Source organism: Carassius gibelio, chromosome A19 (assembly GCF_023724105.1).
Source record: "Carassius gibelio isolate Cgi1373 ecotype wild population from Czech Republic chromosome A19, carGib1.2-hapl.c, whole genome shotgun sequence".
In the NCBI taxonomy this organism is placed as follows: domain Eukaryota; kingdom Metazoa; phylum Chordata; class Actinopteri; order Cypriniformes; family Cyprinidae; genus Carassius; species Carassius gibelio.
In genome coordinates, this window is record NC_068389.1 from 21,894,526 (window position 1) to 21,916,984 (window position 22,459).

General features: G+C 38.8%; 1 protein-coding gene across 6 annotated transcripts; it reads right to left on the reverse strand.

Moving 5' to 3' along the window:
• Positions 1-295: 295 nt before the first annotated feature.
• On the reverse strand, positions 296-22,151 carry LOC127934930 (protein FAM131B-like). Of its 6 annotated transcripts, none has more exons than XM_052532496.1 (9): positions 21,940-22,108; positions 12,580-12,617; positions 10,220-10,255; positions 8,029-8,122; positions 6,700-6,918; positions 5,478-5,618; positions 3,889-4,169; positions 3,059-3,316; positions 296-2,542 (listed from the first exon to the last, which is right to left on the reverse strand). In XM_052532496.1, exons 1-9 carry the CDS (start codon positions 21,965-21,967, stop codon positions 2,306-2,308), a joined length of 1,332 nt encoding a protein of 443 aa, XP_052388456.1. In that variant the 5' UTR covers positions 21,968-22,108; the 3' UTR covers positions 296-2,305. The 6 variants fall into 6 exon arrangements, with proteins under 6 accessions (XP_052388456.1, XP_052388455.1, XP_052388458.1 ...); XM_052532495.1 differs by having other exon boundaries at positions 8,020-8,122; XM_052532498.1 differs by lacking the exon at positions 10,220-10,255.
• Between the last annotated feature and the right edge of the window lie 308 nt (positions 22,152-22,459).

Below are 22,459 nucleotides of genomic sequence, written 5' to 3' on the forward strand. Positions count from 1 at the left end.
ATTGTTTCGAATATTGGGAAGGAGATTTATTTTATCTAAAAGCATTCAATCTTGATCTCTTTTTTTTGCAGGAATTAATAACAATTCAATAAACAGTGGTTTTGAATTTGAATTAAAAAACCTTTGTCACATACTTTCTTAGATTAGTCAGATGTCGAATAATATATATATATATATATTTTTTTAATCATTGTGTTAAATAGTACAGTTTTTCAGTGAAATAGTATATGAATATATCTATTCAAATTATAGATTTTTTATAAATCTCTATAGCCATTAACAAATGAGACAGACCTTCGCAATAAGGATTTTATTTACAGCATATTAAAATGCACATGAGGTTACAGGATGACACCGAATGGAGATGAAGAAACTGCAAGATTGCTACCTTGCTTTATTTTTATTCCTCAATAATCAGAAACCCATTTCTGATTTCACGTGTTGCTTTGCCATTCTGCACTAAATGCATCATATTTCACAGAGTATGGCAGAATTATGACATCATTGCTGTGAGCTAATAATGTCACCATCTTTTGGACATTTCACAAAGAGCTCTGACATTAAAAATGCTGAAAGTGTACTTTCCAAAGAATCTAACAACGAGAGATCATGCACTTCAATTTTTCTCATTTGGCCTGCTCTCGAATTTCCAAAAACAAACATGAGATCTTTAAAAATGACTCTCATCCGGCAGCCGCTAGAATAACAACACGCAGGCCTCATTAGGATAGAAAAATAAGTGTTACCACAGCATTGCATAACAGCATTAATCAAAACTCTCAAAATCATCAAAGAATATAAATCATTGCTAAACCAAACGCCTTCTAAATCTAAATTAGTGTTGCCACATCCAAAATGTTTTAGCTGTCTCTCTCTTTTGGAACGTATATAAGTATCGACAAAGGCTTGACATGTGCACGCTAGTATTCGAGGGCACTTCTTTCTGCTGAAGGTTTTTAAATTACAGCTTATTCAATAATTAGTGGAAAGCCTGCAAGCATTAACCAGAAAAGCACCTTCTTTTCACGTCTTTCCACAGTCATATGGTCTTTCATGACAAGAACATGTGACCTAACATGTCAACTAGCCCATTACCAAGTGATTTTACTGAGGTAATGAGAGTTTATCTCTTTATCTGCATTATGTCAGCAACAGGGAAAGCTATAATGTAAATAACATAGAAAATGCATGCATGCATGATATAAATGGCTCCTGCATGTTAGTTCATCAAAAATTGTAATGAACGGATCCATGTACGGTCTTCAGGAATCAGTTTGGTTCCCTGTAGTCTCAACCTCAACGGATTAAAAGCATCCAAAGTTTACTCCTCTTTTTGCATTAGAAGATTAATGGAACGTCCCAGAATGACGATGATGATCCATCAGTTTTCTTTTTGTTGTTCAGTGCAAATCAATTTTGAGCAGCTCCGCCAGGCAAGATAAACACAGACACCGATGAGAAAAATAAAGCAGAACAAATCAAAAAACTTGAGGACAGAACCGGGCTGTCGCTATGAAGATAGGCAATACATTCGTTCATGTCCATAGTAGTGCATAAGTCTTAGTAACAATACAGTTAGGATGTTGAAAAGGGCAGCACTGTTTCCATTTGGGCAGTATTGTGCTTGGATACATTAAGAGCAAAAACATGTTTTCCAGGGTGTGTATTTGTGTGTGCATCAGTGTTTGTGTAAGTGTGTGTACAAGTGTGTTGTAGGTACCTAGGGGACACTTCACGCAAACGGCAAATTTGCAACGTTTTTTTTTTTTTTTCAGAATATACCTTTAAATACACATACATCCATACATTCATACTAACATACATACAGTACATACATGTTATATATGTATATATATATACATACAAATAAATATTTGTTTCATTGGCTTTTAGTTTTATTACAAAAATCAATATATATTATTACTATGTGGATACTGTTAATTCAGTCACTTAAATACTCAAAAAAAAAAAATAATAATAATTCTGCATGCACTTTCTTTTGGTTGTATTGATTTCTCAGTATTGCACTCTTCGTTTTCATTCGTAAGCGGCCTTGGACTCCAGCGCTCCTGCCATAAAACAGCAGCAGCAGCACATATAATGTATCATCCTGGCTTTGACACTCTCCCGCGTTTAGTCTGTACAGGCGCCCAGAGCTCAGAGCATGTTTTGTTCCTGATGTGACAGTCCTTACCAGTACACATCTGGGGTAAAAGGGCGTATACAATAGCTTAACTGGTGGATTATTTCACAAACAGTTTTGTTTTATTCGCTCCACATTTCGGATGCCACTCGATTTAAACCTTCAGTTGGTTGCCACAATGACAACAGCCCCATCCCCCACCTCTTCTTCTTTCTCCTCTTGTGATTGGACGATGCAGGATGTGACTTCATAGGTCATGTGCTCAACCACTGGCTCTGCTGGTGCTTGCCCTGGGCTCATGGTCCCAGGTGGGGTGGAGTCCTCTCTTAGAGACGGAGGGGTCAGGGCGGGAGTTACAGATGACAGCTCGGGTTCGAGGGTAAGTGTTATGTCATCCTCCTTGAGAAAGAAAAAAAAATATTAAAGGTATAGTTCACCTTATTTTCTGAATATTTACAAACCCTCAGGCCATCCAGGACGTAGATGAGTTTGTTTCTTCATCAGAACAGATTTGGAGAAATTAAGCATTACATCACTTGCACACAAATGGACCCTCTGCTGTGAATGGGTGCCATCAGAATGAGAGACCAAACAGCTGATAAAAACATCACAGTTATCCACGCGACTCCAGTCCATCGATTAATGTCTTGTGAAGTAAAAGGCTTTGTGTTTGTAAGAAACTAATTGGACTAATTGTGGTTTCTTGTGATGTTTTTATCAGCTGTTTGGACTCTCATTCTGACGGCACCCATTCACTGCAGAGGATCCATTTATGTGCAAGTGATTTAATTTCTCCAACTCTGTTCTGATCTTTACCCATCTACATCTCGGGTGGCCAGAGAGTGAGTATATTTTCATTAAACTTCCAGTTTTGGGTTAACCGGTGGTTAAGGATGTGGAATTAAAATATGCCACCTTGACTTCCTCCTCCTCTTGCTGCTCTGGGATGCATTCGTTCTCCGCTACGTATTCCTCACCGTACACTTCCCCCATTCCCATTTCGGCCATGGTCACGCCCATGTGTCCCAGCATCTCCATCTGATGGGGCTCCGTCTGAGCCGCCGCCCACAGGTCAGCCAGTCTCGGGTGGGTGGGCGGGCCCAAACTGTGAATAGTGCTGTTGGGAGTGGCTTGTAAGGAGTGAGAGGCGCTGTGCATTCGATGTTCCAAAGACTTCCAAGAGAAACATGAGAAAAATAATCAAGAATGTTTGCATGTATGATGGGAGAAACAATCTTTGAAGCAAAAAAATGTATTTTAATATCCTAAAAATTTGTCCTGAACATCTTTAATGAGGGAATAAACTTACAATTGCAAATTGTTTTGTTTTAAATTGATTGAGATTAAAATTTAAAGTAGCCGTTTTGTATTTTAAAATATTTTCAAATGTAACTTATTCCTGTGTTGGCAAAGCTTATAAGCAGCCATTTAACTCCAGTCTTGTGATCCTTTACATATAATAACACTAATACATAATGATAAATATAATAGCAATGTAATTACATAATAATATTATTTCAAAGTATTTCAGGCACTGGATAAACTACCCGCAGAGATGTGACACCTGAACTCCATCACCCCTTTCAGTCATAGTCAATACTGTTCTAAATACAGCAAGACCTCCTACAGCGCCACCCTGTGGACGACACCTGGCTAAAATAGGTCAAGCAGTAGAGCTAAACACAACTCTGTAGTGTTCCTCTGAGCATGTAAACATGGCTGCGTCTCAAACTGTGTTTTCTGACCTGTTGATACTGCAGGAGCTGCTGCTGCTGGTACTGCTGATACTGTTGGAACTGCTGTAGGTGGGTCGGTGGCTGCTGCAACGTCAAATAGTGGGTGGAGCCGTCATAACCCTCACCCGAAGCCCCGCCCGCCATGATGTAAGAGCTGGCAGCGGGAGAAGCTACACCCGAGGGCCCGTTGCTGATTGGCTCCCACGCATCAGAGGAGGAGAGACAGTAAAGGCCTTGGGAGACGTAGGTGTGAGGCCACACATCTGCAGAGGAATGATGCAACGGCTGGTCTGAAGGACAAAGACGTAGAACGAAGGAGAGACAGACAGAAGGTCATAAGGTGAAGGTTCAAATGCAGGTGAAACCAAAGCAGTTTCTGGAACAAAAACTATATTAGCATTCACACAAGCACACAGTAACATTCTAAAGTTCTATACTTTGCAGTTTTGTCTGCCCCTTTAAATGCTCAAGTTCTTTAAAGCAGGATGGATTCTGATTGGCTGTCAATGTTTTTTCTTGTTCTTTTTTCATCAAAGACTGTGGAAGTGATTTTGATCGATAGCCTTCATCTGTGCCGATATCATTCTTGTTGTGGTGTGGACTCCAATATTGTTTTAGATGTAAAATGATTTTTAATCATGCTAATCATACAGGGGGAAGTTGTGGCCTAGTGGTTAGAGAGTTTGACTCCTAACCCTAGGGTTGTGTGTTTGAGTCTCGGGTCGGCAATACCACGACTGAGGTGCCCTTGAGCAATTAAGGCTCCGAACCCCCAACTGCTCCCAGGGCGCTGCAGCATAAATGGCTGCCCACTGCTCTGTGTGTGTGTGTGTGTGTGTGTGTGTGTGTGTGTGCGCGCACTTTGGATGGGTTAAATACAGAGCATGAATTCTGAGTATGGGACACCATACTTGGCTGAATGTCACGTCACTAATCATTTTAAAGAGATGATTTAAACCCAAAAATGAACCATTGACTTTTTTATCCATATAATGAAAGTCAGAAGGACTTTTAACATTCTTGAAAATATCTCATTCTTTTGCTCCTCAAAAGAAAGAATATTATACAAGTTTGGAATGACATTAGGTTGTTATTCCATTTGGTTGGACTATCCCTTTAAAAATATAAAAAAGCTGCAACCTGGCTTCAACCCAAGGCTTGTATTAGCTCTGATAGTTGAACCTCAGGAAAAGTGCTGTTCTGCTCTTATCCCCCGTCGCCTTTTGGCCTGCAGCTGTCACTGTGGCATCTCTGACACATTTCCTCACACTAAATAAAGTGGTGGCAATGCGCTCTAGACCTGTCAAATGAACTGGAAGTCACATCAGTCAAGGCAAGGTAAACAATATAAAACAAATCTGCAGAAATATCCAAGTGGTGTGGTTAGGAGACTCCTGTCAAAAGATGCAAACAGTTCTTACGGCAAGAGCTTTTTTGAGCAGCCAGTGTAATAATCATGCAAGGATGTGCTTAAGAAGTGTGTGCTTGTAATATCTGAGCTTTGATGTGACATAACATAAATGATATTGCCTTTTTAAAATCTCTCCAACAATGTCTCCATTCTGTTATGGCATGAGGTGGATGTTGGTGACCCTCACCTCTGCTGGTGATGCTCTCCTGGTTAACCTCACTGAGGTGAGCCACGCTGCCCTGGTTGGAGTTGGCACAGAGACTCTCTCCATCCATAGAGTTCCAGCCTAAGAGTGCGGCCTCAGAGATGGCAAACTGCTGCATAATGCCTGCAAAAAGTCCATTTACTATTTTGATGTTTTAAAGATACACATTAATCAAAAATGACAGTTAAGACATTTCTAAATGTTACAAAAAAATTATTTCACAAATAAATGCTGCTCTGCTCTTTTGATATTTCTATTCTTCAAAAGCTGTTTTACGGTTTCCACAAAATATTAAGCAGCACAATGTTTCTTTGGGACCAAATCAGCATGTTATTATAAATTCTGAAGGATCGTGTGACACTAATTTGCTATTACAGGTATAAATCACATTTTTTTATATATTAAAATAGAAAGCAGTTATTTAAAATTATAATAATACTTTAAAATATTACTAAATTACTGTATTTTTAATTGCATAAATTCAGCCATAAAAGACTTTCTTGAACATTAGGGAAAAATCTTATTACAAAATTGGAAATGACATTAAATTCTCAGAAAGGATCAGTTAGTAAAAAATTTAATATTACAGTTTAATATAATTAATTGCAAATTTTGTATTCCTTATAAAATGTTATGATTTTAATATTTAAAAAGCCCACATTTTTGTGCTGATAAAAACATCTGAAATTAATGTACTGAAATGTTTATTTATTTATAAACACCTTTAAACTGGAACATAAACTGACCAGAGAAGCAAAATTGCATGAGATATTGAGACTTTAAGAGGAGAATATAGAGTAAATATATACTTTTTTTGGTAATATAATATTTATAACAATATAATTGCATTTTTCTGGCCCCATGCTATTATTTGTATTGAGCAGCAAAACATTCCAAAATAAGTGAGGTTTAATTTAAGCTTAAAACCCAAATATACTGATAGGTTAAAAAACATATATATATATATATATATATATATATATATATATATATATATATATATATATACATATATATATATATATATATAAAGTTATGAAGTTTCATTTAGAAAGCATTAAAATGTCCTTTAACACTATAAATCATAGGCATACATTTACAACTTAATATAATATGTTTCCACCCTGTACCACAACTACATGTGAGAAGGGGGACGACATTTCTATATGGTGACTTTACCATATACATTTTCAAGTCATCTCACCCGCTGCCATTCGTGCCTCTTTTTCTCCATCACTCAGGTCACTATAGGCATCATTTTCAAGCCGTCTCTCCCTCTCACGGTTCAGATTGGAGCGCCCCGCTCCCCCTTCTGGCCCTGCAGATGGTTTATCCCAGCTCTGCCACTCAATCATGTGGGCCACACGACCCTGAGCCATGGCAGTGGGCTTGGTCACTTTGTCCTTCATTGATCTGGTAACCCCTAAAGAAAAACCAACACAAGTCAGCACCTGTACAGACTTTAAATGGAGCTGGAGAAAGGGGCGAAATGAAAGCAGCCAGGCAGTGCATTATGGGATATGTGTCTTTTGTTTAATCACCTTAGTACAGTACACTACTGCAAGGCTCTCTGGATGATAACAACTGAATGAATGATTATGAGCGTGCTACAGTCTGTAGATTTGATCAATCGCCGCACAAGCGGTGAGAGAGATGCAAGTGGTTGACCATGTTTAGAAATTCATTATTCACAAGTGTAATGAATTACGTGAGATTCAGAAGCTTTTATGCATGTATGAATAATTAGAGCCAAAAGGGACATGTCTGAACATTTCCTTTAAACAAAATGGCTCATTAGCATGCAAATATCTCAACTGAACGAAAGGCGCATTCGTTTAAAACATAATAAAAAACGAGGTAGTCTGATGGTAACCTCGCAGACGGTTGTGTGATTTGTTTTCTCTAGGCTGCTGACAATGATAAAAACCCCATCTGATGAAGTGACTGCTCTCTTTAAATACTTTGATAAATCACTTCCATTTGTTCAAGGGGGAAAACAATCTAATGGTATCACATGAGCACTTCACCCCATTTCCAAGCATTTAGGAAAAACAAGAGAAATACAAAAGATACAGGACATGAAATCAAGAGAGATCCAGATACCTACGTTTCCCGAAACCTGTTGTGACAGTGAGCAGTATCCATAAAAGACAACACCACAACACATTAATGAGCAACAGTTTACTTCACAAAAGGGCACTTCACCTCACAAAACAACAAAACTGACTACAATACACAGCTGGCATCACACCGAAAGATTACGTTTCCCGGCAGTTACCTTGTGGAGATGGATAGTGCACTTACGTCAGCCTTTTGTTTTATTTTGTGAACTTTTGTTAGGTCTGACTGGGGATTTCATCAATGGCTAAAGAGGCCATTGACATGCACTTATTAATGGAGGAGGCAGGTGGTGAAACTAGATAGGGAGGGGAACCCACAGGGGCAGCCATGTTGGCTCCAATCTCCATCTCCTCCTCTGGAGCCAACATGGGGTCGGTTACCAGCTACCAGGACAGACACACACCTGACACACCTGTCAGAGAGGACTTAGCCAGAGCTCCAATCCCATAGGCGTTGGAGTTCCGCTTCAAACGGGGCAAAATGGAGGTGGTGTCCTCCATGGACAGCTGTCGAAAGAAAGAAAGAAAACGAAAGAAAGGGCAGCATTAGAGAAGCAGCAAAAGCTGCGACAATTAAAGCGATAAACCACAAAAATCACTGTAACACACAGCAACATATGGCTCACTTTCATTAAATGTTGGCAATGATAAAAGACACAAAGGTTAAGTGAATAATTACATTTATTAATTATAATTAACAATAAACAAGCCAAGCAATATAGTTTATTAGCCTAGCTGTAAACTTTTTACTGTTGTGGTAGCAAATTAAAGGGGCTGTTTTTTTGACAGCATAAAATACCATAATATGTTTGCAGATATTAAAGAAACATGCTAAATTAACATACTTGTTTATCTGAAAAACAATGCTGCAGTCAGTTATTCTCCTTTGAATATGTGTATTCCTGGTCAGAATCTTAGTCTTCGTTTTGGTTTGTTAAAACCCGCCCACTGCCAGTTCACCCAATTCTATTTCAGCACCCCCGGCCAGTTGGTGGAAAACAGAGTATTTAATTTCCTTCATCATAAAGTGCGTTTGTTCCTATTTTGTCACTCAAAATTAATGTAAATGAGGATTGGAGCTGTCAAGCGTCAAATGATTAAAAAAAGAACCATAAACATAGTTTGTTCAACAATATTCTGAATCTTCTGTAGTGATTCAAAAACTTTCTGTTAGTGGTTATTCATTGAAAACATTCAGCCTATTTTCATTAGAAAAGTACTGATTGCCAATAACATATATCATAACCAATCATAACCCAATCATTGAAATAAATAATTTGATTCAGTTTACAATAATTTAGTCACAAGTTTGACAATAATTCAAATTTGCTCCTTTTGTGTTCCAAAGAAGAAAGAAATATAAAATTTAGATTAAAAAGATTTGTCAGAATCTTAGTGTGTGACATCATGCTTTTAGACTTCTGGTTGTTGTGTTTCAGAATTCATTCAAACTTGATGACGGAAACCTGTAAGAATGAGTGTTGTTATTGTTAGCTAAAACTAAAACTATTAAAAATCATTTCCATAGTTTGAAAGTTGACAAGTTTTTTGTACAAATATTAGATAAATACTTCAATTTAAAATACATAAATGTAAATTAGAACTGAACACAACTAAATGAAAATTTTAAGATTAAAAATAAATGAAAGCTAAATAGAAATATTCTAAAAACAAAAAAAAGTTAATTCAATATATGAATAAATAATATAATAGTAAAAAAAAAATATATATATATATATATAACTGGTAAGAATCATAAACTTTTGTTGTATTCACTTTTTTTTTTTTTTCATTTAAAGATGAGAGCAGATGTCAGTAACTCCATGTGAACCACACTGTGTTATCATCTCTGATCTCTCACATCCAGTGCCACCTACAAGTCACAGAAATGGGCCAAATCTCAGATAACATGACGTGGCCAATCGAAGACAGCTGGCCCTGTTACTCATCCGCCCAAAGACATCTGCCACTTACTGAACACTGTGGAGTCACGGCAGACATTTAAGGTGAGTTTGTGATCTATGTTCATACAAACAAAGTATATTAGCATCTCCAGTAAAATTACTTTTCAACCATCTTACTATTATGATATTTACCTTCACAAACTCACCATCAAACACCACTGGTCAAAAGTTTGGATTATTATGTTTTTTTTAAACAAGTCTCTTATGCATTTTTTTTATTTTTTTTTTTATCAAAAACATTAATATTGTGAAATATTACAATTTAAAATAATGGCAATTGTTTAATTTTTATAATGTAATTTATTCCTATGATGGCAAAGCTATTTCCAGAAGTCATTTTTCCATCATCACACGGTCCTTCAGAAATCATATTCAACAACAGTACTGTTTTTGCAATATTTTTGATCAAATAAATGCAGCCTTGGTGAGCATAAGGAATTTATTTTCAAAACATTCTAAAATCATAATTATTAAAAACTTTTAAACAGTAATGTAGCTGACATAATATGTCAATGTTTTTGAGCATTTGTTAAAAAACTAAATTGCTGGATACCCCTAGAGAGAAATATCATTAAAAAATAAAAATTATTAGAGATTAATCAAGAGAGGCAAAAGGGCAAAAGGTCAATACCAGACTTACATTGATTCCTTCCCAGGAAAATTCAGCACGTCCATGCTTGAAGCAAAGCAGATAACAGTTAAAGAATAGATGGGAAAGATACAGTGAAAGAAAGGAAAAGGCATGATTTCAGTTAGCAGGAAACAACAGAAGGCGAAACATCAAGCCAAGAACAGAACACTAGATCTGGAAGAAGAACAACAGATAAACAGAAAGAAGGAGAAAGAGAAGGAGGCGAGACGCTGTTCATCTGTTATGAACTGTTGTGTAAACCAACCAAGTTATATCTCTGTATGCACCCTTGTTGTGTTATACAGATAATTAGCTAATATGGTGTAAACTATTCATGAATGAAGTACCACCTATAGTGTATCTGTGTTGATGTCTGCCTTAGAAGTCTTTACACTGGATGAGGACAGCAGCAAGAGGAGATGGAGGCGACTTTGATGAGTAGCACTGAAGTAAGTAATCCTAGCCATCCCAAACATACTCAAAGAGTGCTATCGATCGCATTTACACCGCACCCAGCGCAGTGAGACAAACACTGGTGCCAGTACGAACAGCATAGCCGCTCATTGTTCATTAAAAGAAAGATCAATATGAAAGGTCAAATGGAGGTCACTATCAGAAAGGAGTTGGTGTCTGCCCCTTAGAAACTCTGAACAGACAACAGACATGGTTGGGCCATTCGGGGGTTGATCGATTCGTTTCCCACCATCTTAATGTTTATGGCTGCTTCTGTTACATAAACTTGGAGATGGTTCCTAAAAATAATTTTTTTTAGGCTGGCTTGCAATTACGGCCGCCACCTACTACTTTTAGTGGGGGGCAAAAACAGATAGGTGCAAATTAAAAACATAGAATTCGTTTTCTTTTCTATATGCAGTGATGAAGTAATTCATGTTTTGCCACACACTTTACACTGTGTAAAACTTTTAATGGGATTTGTTTTCAAAACAATTTTTAAGTTACAATTATTAAGAGAGGACAGCTGTGATTTAATGTACCGATGGGAAAGTTTGGGTTTTTGCAAGGTAATGTGCTCTGGATTCAGGTGTAGTGAAACCCATAGAAAGTAAATAATTAAATAATTAAAAGACACTGCTACTATAATGAACACTTTTATCAGTATATGATCAAAATTTATTTTTCTTTTAAATTAGATGAGATGCCAGCCATTCTTAAACTGTTATTTCATAATTCAAGTTTCATAAAACGATAATAAATAAACAGAGCTATAAATGAGATATGACTGAAAAATTCTGTAAATAATGAAGAGACCCTGATAATATCATGAGCGCTATGATCAGCCTGTGATCAAACTTTACCTATTGAGTTTATTCAGTTGTTAAATCAGATGAGATATCAGTAATACCTGAACTGTTAACTATATGTGACCAAATTAAAATTGTATGTAAATAATTTAGAGACACTGTTACTATAATGAGTTATCAGTCCATGGTTGAACTTTCTGTTTTGATTTAATTTGAAACCAAATGACTTGCCAGCAATACTTTATATGGTTGTCATTGATTCACACAGAAAGTTGTCAGAAAGGTCTTAATTATGAAAGTGAAAAGTGAATGGCCCTTAAAACAGCCTTGCTACTTAGCAACTAGCACCTGATTCTTGAGAGATTTTCTTTGAATGTTAAATGACAAATAATTTTGGTTTTTATTTAGAAACCAATAAGTGCCTTTTTGAGTGCAGCTCCCTAACACAAATGCATACATGCACAACACAGACACTTTCAATTGGCTCCAGCTACAGTGTGATGCCACCAGCCCTTGGCTCAGCTTCTTAACTCTGCATTGAGATATTAAACATGCCGTTTGGTTTGGACAGCTACCAGTAACCAAATGGTAGATTTTGAGCCAAATTCATCTGTGGATGTGTAGAGCGATAAGCCAGGAGCTGTTGCCCTTAGGTGGGACGTAAAACCAGACAGCAAACAGGGAAGACGGATGAGGCTATGTCTTCCCAGGAGACAAAGCCGTTATACGGCAATACTGTATGGTAATGGCTGGGCTCTAGGGTCCAGCACCTGTGGCCTTTGCTGAGAATCTAATATAGAGGCTTTTCAAATACACATTATACCATCAAGCTTTCTCTGACTTTCAACACCACAGGGTGGCAAGGCATGCGTGTGGCACACAGGGGGTCTTCGTGTTAGCTAAAGACTTCATTAAAGTGTCATGAGGCACAAATGTCAGCACTTGGCAGGTATGATAGCTTTGGACAGAAATGCAGACGTCGCAAAAGTATTATTTCAGCGAAGGACATAATTTAGATGTGATCCTTAAAGCCTAAGCTCACAACATGGGACAAAGGTTTGGCCCAAAGCAAATCTTAAATATGCAAAGCGCTGTAGTTTTATTTACCTGCTCCCCATCTTTCCGAACTGGAACTGCATCCGCCGCTGCAGGGAAAAAGAGAGGGACAGACATAGAGAGAGAGAGATAAGGGAATAGGCATGTGGCTTATGCAACCTTTACCAAAAATGCTAAGTCAAACTGACAGCTTCTCGCTACATTTTCTGCTGACATTCACACAAAGACCTAAAATTAGATTAATTATCTATCCAAAACCGCCAGCACTCTGTGGGGAAGGAGATTTGTTGCATCACGCTTTTATTTCGCATCTGTCACAATAATAAGGTTGTATCAAACCGAACAACGAAGATGAAGATAATTCCAAACAGGCTTTAATAAATCCACAATATGATCCAAGCAGAGAGAACAGCATCCAACCAAAGCATAGTAACAATGCCCAACAATTAATGGGTGAAAGGTATGAACTTAAATACGGAAGTTAATAAGGTGTGCACAGCCGAACAGAATGACACAAATTAACATCCATGACAACAAATGTTAAGGGAAGATGGTGCAAACTGAAAACAAAGGGCATGTGATGTTTGTGAGTGAGTTTGAAAGTACACCCCCTCCTGGAAGGCACGGCCTCACGTTAGATGGAGCAGGCTCTGCAACACGACGGGAATCCAGGAGAGGGACAAACAAAAAGGTCTAAGAAGGTGCAGATGGAGGGGACAGCCAGGGAATGGCCTTGAGCCGAGGCAGGTGGATGATGATCCAGGCCACATTTGAGACAGCTTCGCATTCGCCCCCACGGTGGCATTGCAGGAGGGAGGAGCCATGGAGGTGTAGAGACAGACGGCACCATGAGGATACCAGAGACGACGATGACGTGGAGGAAGCCCACCACACAGCCAAAGAGCCAATGCAGCGACAGGACTCCGATGACCGCAGCGATGACCCCCTGAGATGGCAGCAGGGATCCAGTGGGCTGAGGTTGAGCTGGACCAACTGAGGGGGGAGGCAGAGCCTGAGGAAAGGCGGAGCTACAGTGTGTAGCAGAGACACGGCGATGTCCAACCCAGGGAACCCCAATGGTCTGAGGGAGCCCAGAGAGGCCGAAAGTCTGATGGTCACTGCTGACGTTGAGGGAGAATGGAGAACAGAAGTCAGGGCAACAGGTCGAGGAGTAGTGGAGCGTGCAGAGACAGAAAGTGGATCCAGAGGCCTCCCACATCCAGGAAGAGATTGCTCCCAGCTGGCCTGATGTGTTGACCCACCACTGAGAGGAGGCAAAGAAGGACTGATGGAAGGAAGTGATGACTGGATGGTAGGTGTAACTGGGGACTGGAAATAATCCTGACAGAATTTTGGAGAGGTGGTGGGAGAGGGAGATTGGGCGGGACCAGTGAGTTTGGGACATAACAGACTAATTCAGGTGGTAGCAAAGAGGATAGAAAATCAATCTCTCTAAATTCAAAACAGTTTTCCAGTGTGATGGCCAAACACTCGCTCTAAGAGGCGGGAGGTTGATCAGGGCTTACTTCCATCCTCACAAATTCCACACTCCCTCCCTCAGCGATGGATGAAGATGCTGGCTCATACAACTGGTCTGGCTCCGTGGCGATGTTCAGCTCAGTCGCTGTTGTTAGCACTTGCTCGTGTGTTGTGACAGAGTCACTTTCACTGCCTGGGCATGGGCTGCTGAGCCCCCGAGTCTGGGCACTGGGTTGTTAGTGCGGCTGGTATTGTGATCAATAGGTCAGATTTAATAAGTGGTGATTTAATAAATCCATAATATGATTCAAGCAGAGAGACCAGCATCCAACCAAAGCATAGTAAAAAACAATACCCAATAACGAAGGGGTGAAAGGCATAAACTTAAATACTGAAGTTTATAAGGTGTGCATAGCTGAACTGATTGACACATTAACAACCATGACAACAAATACTAAGGGAATACCGTGGAAACTGAAACTAAGTCCATGTGATGTGTGTGTGTGTGGCAGCATCATTCCAATAAAATGCTAAAAACATTAAGTGATCATATTGCTTGATGTAATTATGCAAATAAATAGGCACTGTATTTTAAGAAGAGGCTTCCAAGGGATGGTGAATTTAAGATTAACCTCAAACAAGCATGTGTTCTTAGAAGAAAAGAATTTGGACATCTTTAATATTATAATCATATTCATTAGATTCATAAATATGTTTATTTTTTATTCTAGCTTCCTGCACTTTGGCATCATTTTGATTATGTTGATGGTGTGAGTTTTCAGTGACTCATTCAAAATGACAAACTAACATTTTGAATGATGTGCCTGAAAACAATCGCCCTGTAACATTAGAGATAAACACATAATATTGTAGCATAATGACTTTGTTTTTGAGACAAAGCAATAAATGAAGCCACAGCGTTCAGTGACAAAACACAACACGGTGCATAAGGCCAACCAGCAATCAAACAATTATCCGTAACAAACATATAAACATATGCAAACATGCAGGTGATCATGTGCACTATTGGCTTATATAAAATGTTTATTGTGTTCCGACTGTTTTTGAGAATGGCACGTTTGCTGCTAATGTTATCGTCTCTAGTGAGAGTAAGGGTATGTTTGCAAAGAATGATAAATGGCTGTAAAGGAGAGATTGTGTGGAAGCCCTTACGGCATAGAGAGATGGTTTATTTTTGTATGCTAATTGCTAACTGCGGTCGCTGCTCCCTTCATTTACAACAACCCAGGTTCATCAATTCATTGTAGAACAAGAGTAAAACCTAGTGCCTGCTGTGCAGTTTTTTCCTGCTACAATTGCCACTATGACCCCAATAAGACTTTGCATAACTTTGCCATCTGACACAAATTTTTGGATAAGTGAAAGATTATCTTAGTTATGTGTTAAAAGCCCTGAAAATTGTCCAGTATTCACCTTTCTTAAAATGCTAACAGACTTTCAGAATTCATCACAAAAGCCCTATTAGGAATGGTAATTGTCTCTCATGGTTAAGGCTATAAAAATACATTTGCATGGATCTTCAGTGATAAAACTGTGTATTTAGTTTTCAGTCATATGTTTAACATTTATTTAAATACCCTATTCAATAATATATATTTCTTGCATTTTATCTCTCTAAATGATGGATGTCATTTTTTAAATAACAGACATTTGAAGAAACAAGTATTTGGTTTACTAGTAAAATCATTGCAAGCACTAATTTATATAACTGTATATTATACATATTTTAATATTTCATTGCATACCAGTTGCTGCCAAAATATTGGCTTACAAAGGTTGATATGATTTGTGTTCTTGCTGTAATGAAGCGGTGATGTAATATTCTCCTGTAAACAGTTTCCAGCCATTTCAGTAATAAGTCTATTTTTAAAATGCATGCATGTTGAGCATGTCTCACTAAAAGATCCAAGACTGATGACTCTTCCATATGAAAAAATAAAACTTTTGTGATTCCAAAAAGTCTCAAACAGCAAAATTGTGGCCAAAATCGTGTTGTAGGTCTTGCACAAATTCTGTGTGAGAACCGTCTCTGTGCACATGTGCAATTTTTAATGAATGAGACCCTGTCTATCTGCAGTGCATGTGCTCTCTCTCCATCCCCCATCTCTCTCTATTCAATTTAGTTCTATTTAATTTAGCCCAATATCAGTGAAATTGAGTTTAGCATCGGTTTCATCCAGTGAACTTATTTACAACAGTCCTAAACCATTGAAGAATTAGAAATACAATATTTGTGATGGGGTTAATTGCATCAAAACAGAATGCACCAGTCATTGGTCTATTTGCATCTGTCTTTTTGTTTTGTTTTTTTCACTCCAGACTCAGATCTGAGAATGCATTAATTGCACCCTGTGCATGTGTGTGTGTGTGTGTGAGCGTGTGTCTTTTAATTGCTGGGCTCTCTCTCTCTGTAAGTACAGCAGAGCCTTTGGGCCTTTGGGCCATTTCCTCAATCAACCTAACCCACTCTGGAGAGATAGATAGAGCCATGCAGAGTGGTGCAGCTCTAGAGGAGACCAGTGAACAAGAGTGAAGAGTAAACAGAGAAAGTGAGTTAAGGTAAACCAAATCTACTTGTAATCAATTACAAAGGAGACAGTCAGGACCAACAGACCAGAAGATCAGTAACAATGACTAGATGAGAGCAAAGATAGATGGCCTCCACTGTTTACTCTGCCCATCTATATTTATGTCTGAGTCTGACACTGAGCATTATGAGGGCCAGAGCTTCAGGGGAAAGGATAAAGGGTGAGCGATACTGACGAAATAAGTAGTCAAATGGGATAAACAAAGCTGCATGTGATGAGGATAAAAGCTAACTTCAATGCACAGTGAACAATAAGGAACAGGCTGAAGATTCCTAGACACCCGGTGCAAGCCTGATTGTATCACAGTCAGAAGCAGCAGAAGATCTGCATTGCCAACAACCAGATGGAGGAACGACTGGACCATGGTACAATCTGGCTTGACAGATCTCACTGCCTAGCATGTCTGGGAACATCTTTGAGATTTTATTATACAGCAAGAAAAAGGGACAAATAAAGGAATGCAGGCCGGAACTCTGATACACGGTGACGCTCAAAGTGATTCTGAGTAAGAGTGAAGTCCAAGAGGCTGACTCACCTCCAGTACTGAGCCAAAAACACATGGAGAAGAGGGGGAGGGAAAGGAAAGACAGAGACAAAGAGGATGAGAGAAAGACTGAGACACTGAATGAAGGAAGGAACACTATGCTATGCAGTATAACAAAGAAAAACGGAGGACAAAAGCGGGTTAGGCGTAGAGAGATTAAAATGACACTAAGTTTAAAGATGCAGAGAGAGGCTCCGGAAGAGTCACGAGGGAGAGCACAGATTTACAGATGATCACGATAATGAAGGGAACACAAATGGGTATTTACACTTAATCGATCAGATTGCTATCCGATTAGGTTTATGTCTACTCAAAATGGAAGATCAAATCTGCTGTTCCCAGGCTATATTAATGCTAATGCAGAGCTGGGAAATTTTCACTCTTCAGCTCAAATAGAAATTCAGAGTTCTGAGATCTAGAGGTTTAACTTTTCACATTTGGGCAGAACAAGAAGACGCATTTACACTTCATTCACAAGTCAGAAGCATCTTGTTGGTGTTTTAACCACTTCCTGAAGAGGGTATGTTTACACGACAACGATTGTACTAAAAACAGAAATGTTTTTCTTTTGGATCTTTGAAAAGTTTTGCGTACAGACAAGAATGTTGTCAAAAAAATCCCTGTTCAGACTAATCTGCGAAACCAAATAAAAATGCTGTATTATGCGTGCCAGGCCAGTAGTTGGCGATATCACTTTGTAAAGAAACATTACATGCCTGCGCATAAATGCATTCCTAGGCTGAACACGTAATATGCATGTACGTAATATCAACACTTTCACAAAATGACATGTTTGTAGTTTATACAGAGATGATAATGTTATCGTTTTCAAAAACTTGCACATCGAAGCCTATTTTCAAAAGTTGGCCCCCAAAACGCCATTGTTGTTTAAATGGACAGCCAAAACGCATTAAAGATTTTCAATTTTTTTTGTTGTTGTGTTAAGATCCCCTTAGTCACAGATGTGTCTTTCGTGTTCATATAAGACAGAGAAATAGAAATTAAGTGACCCAGTGAAAATACCCCAGCAAAAAGTATATGAGCAAAAGACTGACCATTAATAAAAAGGGGACAGTAAAAGAGAGATGGGGAGTATGAGAAATAGAAATCCATGAATGGAAACTAAGCTGAACAGCAGCAATTACTGTTGATGAGTCAGCTAGTTATCAAACTAGGACAACGTCTGGTTTGATAAAGTTATACCAAAATCTCATTTTCTGTGCTATGCAAAGCTGCATAATGAATTTGAGCAAATAAATGCCCAAAATGAATATCAGAAAAGTAAACTCTATCAACAAGAATCTTTAGTGTCACATTATCCTTCAGAAATCATTCTAATCATTATAATATGCTGATATGCTGCTCAAGGAAATGTCTTATTATAAATGCTGAAAACAGTTGTTCTGCTTTAAATATATCGATTTTTCATAAGTTCAAAATAATATATAACTTAAGCAACATTTTTTAGTTACAAGCTATAAAGAGAAAGTAAAGAGAGAAAGGAAGGGAAAATGTTATTGCATTTCATTGTGGTTTTGACTTGTGAGGCTGAACATTTCTTCACTTGGGACTTAAAACTCACCTCTAAATTATTGGTTTATGAAAGGACCCTCAACCTATTATTAATGGAAAACTGTAAAAGAAGCACCTGCTTCTACTGTTGCAAACTTTGTTTGAGTGATCAGACAGGTGAAACTGGATGGCAGCAGCTTAAAATAAGAAAAGACAGAGGGCACTTTTAGAATAAAACCTAAAAGTAACCTGAGGATCAGGTCCCATTATGGACAACACTGGATGAGAATGATAAGAGGTACAAATTCACCAGAAGATATTTGAGAACTTCCTGGCTGTCACTCCCAGTGGCTCCCTCCTTCCCTTCACTCGTCTGACTCATTCTTTGCAGTACTTCTCTCTCTCTCTCTTTGTGATTCCTTCTGCCCCTTCTGCCTCCTCCTCCTTGAGGAGTAAACGTCTCAATCATACTGAGCCAGTCACCTTGGACCGTGCATGTCACCACACAAGCTGGATCATGCAATCACACATGCACAGGAGATTGTGTGTGTGTGTGTGTGTGTGTGTGTGTGTGTGAGAGAGATGGAAAGGTAGAGAGAGACCATATGCATGTCAGCTTGTCTGTCCCTTTTTCAGAGCTTGAAATTAAATCAATACAAAGAGGCATCCCTGAGTAACCCAATAGCTCAGAGAAGAACAAACACGTACAAAGAGCAACCCAGTGCAAACATCAGCATTAGTGCCAAGAGCTCAGCCATCTATCTGATGCCCTCCCAAACACACCTACATGACCGTTCTCACACGCAATCCTTTGACAAACAAATACACGAGCCGTTTTTGCGATCTATATGTACATTTACCCAAAGAGACTTTGAAAAAATTATTTATCATGAAGCACTCAGCAAACGAGAGAAAAGTCTTTTATTGCACAGCATTGTGTCACTGTTCTTTCAAGCTTGCCAACACATACTTCTCTCATACTTATTGCTCGTTGTATACACTCCGGAGACACTTACTTGGAATTTAACCATAAGATCAGATCATTCATCATTCGGCATACAGTGACAAAACTGCTCTAGAATATGTATTATGGAATATATAGAAAAATATACATAGCAATATATATAAAAAAGACAAGCAAATACGTCATTATAGAGCAAATATATTATAATATATTTTCTAATAAATATAATATAAAGAAAAATATATATAAATATATATAAAAAGACATCATCAACACGTTGTGTCTTACAATGAAGCTTAATAACTAGAGGGGGCGCACAAAGTTGCAGTTCAAATATAAAAATATATACTCATTTAATTTATGATAATATGTTTAATATGCTTAGTCCTGTGTCTACAGCCATAGATTGACCCTCACTGCTGACTGGTGAAGTACAGAAGACTATAATTATAGCAAACATATTCCCAGTGAATATGTTTGACAGCTTGGATAACAGAACAACTTTAATAAGGAAAGCCTGTGAAGTGTCATTTGAGGCTCATTTACTGAAAGCTGCATGAGGGTATTTCTAGTTGAATACTTTGATTGACTGTCACTAGATTCAGGTTTTTCAGTAGTGCCAGGGCTGTGGTAGATTCATTACGTGATCTTGTGAGATGGGCAATAGCTGTGTAAGTGACTCTAATTAAAAACCAAAACACATACACACATGTAGTATATAACAAATACAGTATAATTCAAATGCAATGCATTTTACCGTTAACACTGTGTCTCTGAATGATTTGTGATGTTCAGTGCAGACCTAAGAATGTTCTTCTTTCTGGCTGCAGCAACAATTTGTTTGTGAGGTCATTAAGTCAAGAATAACAAAAAATCTATGACAGGGCCTTGGTTGAGCCAATGAGAACGTCAGTGCAACATCTCGACAGCACATCAATTTCCTCAGCTTACATTAGAAGTGTTTGCTTCACTCAAAATAAGGGGATGAACAACCACAGGCTCGTATCAGGCTCTTGACCCATATTATTTAGCATTCATCTTATCCTCTCTCTTCTCTTTTTCGGTCACTGTAAAGTAGACACTATTTATAGCCAAACACACTAAATATTCAATCCACGCTCCTCTCCAGAGAATAAAAGATACCCGGCCAATTTCAGTGCCACATCTTGTATATATATATATATATATAAATATATATATATAAATATATATATATATATATATATATATATATATATATGACATTTTATTCTAAAAAAATAAGTATTTCTATCAGAGGCGATTAAATGTAGTTAATAAGCAGGATATAAATAAAGCCTGTAAATTTTAATCCCTAATTACCCACTATGTCCTACTCTGACAATTTGTGCAATAGCTTTATTATGTGAAAGAAACCTTCCATCTAGACTCTCTACTCCTTTGGCATCACAGCTCAATGACAATCAAAGGTCAAATACAGCGGCATTTCTTTATTTGTCACTCCTTCAGCTGCTTGGGTTTGTTTTGATGCTGCGCTCTCGTCTTAATGGGCGTACAGGCATCGTAAAACACGTTTAAGATGGAACAATTCTGTGTCTTCTCTCCAGGGTAGTGAGCCTGCCAGCCATCTCACAGTTACAGCAGAATATTAATCGTGGCAAAACACCCGCAATTTGTCATCAACGGTTGTGTTAACGCATACCCGTTTGGCGGGAAAAGGTGCCCACCGGTGCCATTGACTTTGCAGAATTTGACCTACATGTGAAGCGCATCCAGCCGGCTCCGCGTCACACCTGAACGTCTTTTTGCATGAGCGTGTGGACCCTGCACCTCTGATCCTGAAAAACACCCTCTTCAGTGAACCTGCATGTACGAACGTATACACTCAGACCTGTGAACTGCTGCTGTTTTCACACAAACAGCTCCTAATGTGACCTTAGCACAGTGTCAGATATTACAAGTCTTTGAGACCGTCCCTTCTGGAGGTGCATTGAATGCAATCATACGCTCCAAAAATCCCACTTTGGATCTTTGAAACCACTGAGCAAAGGGTCTGTCTGTATCTAACGCATGCACGTGAACGCATGCGGCTATCAATCCCAGACGCACTAACGGCTCTCAAAAGCTGACACCTCCATCCCGGCTTCCCAAACGCGGTGTACCGAATCACTGTCAAAGACTGGAGGACAAATGGCCTTTAAACAAAAGGTTTCCATAGAGACACACACCTTTTGTGTGTGTGAGCATCGCCTATCACCCCTCTACCCTGGCTGGTCTCCTTTCAACCTGGAAGAGAAAGACAATCAAAACAGAGAGTGTCTTACTGATGGTGCGGGAGCCAATACAGCCCATGGTGTCTCAGCGAGGGCCGGTTTGAGAACGAGGAACGACAGCCACCCTCTCAGCAGACATTCTCTCCTTCTCTCTCTCTCTCTCTCACTCCTCCTCTTCTTCTCTGTGTCTCTGACTCTCCCCTCCTGTCTCTGTAAGGCTGTATGCGAGACTGAGTGTGTGTGTGCACGCCTCCAACACGCTCTCGTCGTCATCCACCCTCCCTCCCTCCTTCCCTCGCTGCACCCCCCTCAAAACTCTCTGGTGAGCCGAGATATCAGTCACTAAGTCAGTGTGTCTGTGAAATGGGAGAGAACAGTGTGAACCCGCTCACCGGCCACTTATGTCCCCATAAATCCCTTTGTAATTGATACAACTGGTTGTAGCATCATACAGCTGACAATGACATTGAGAAATGTCAATGACAACAAGATGAAAGAGTGCTGATCAGAAGTTACACGCAATTCCCTGGAGTCCCCAGATCAATATCTTGAGTAATCATACGGGTCATCT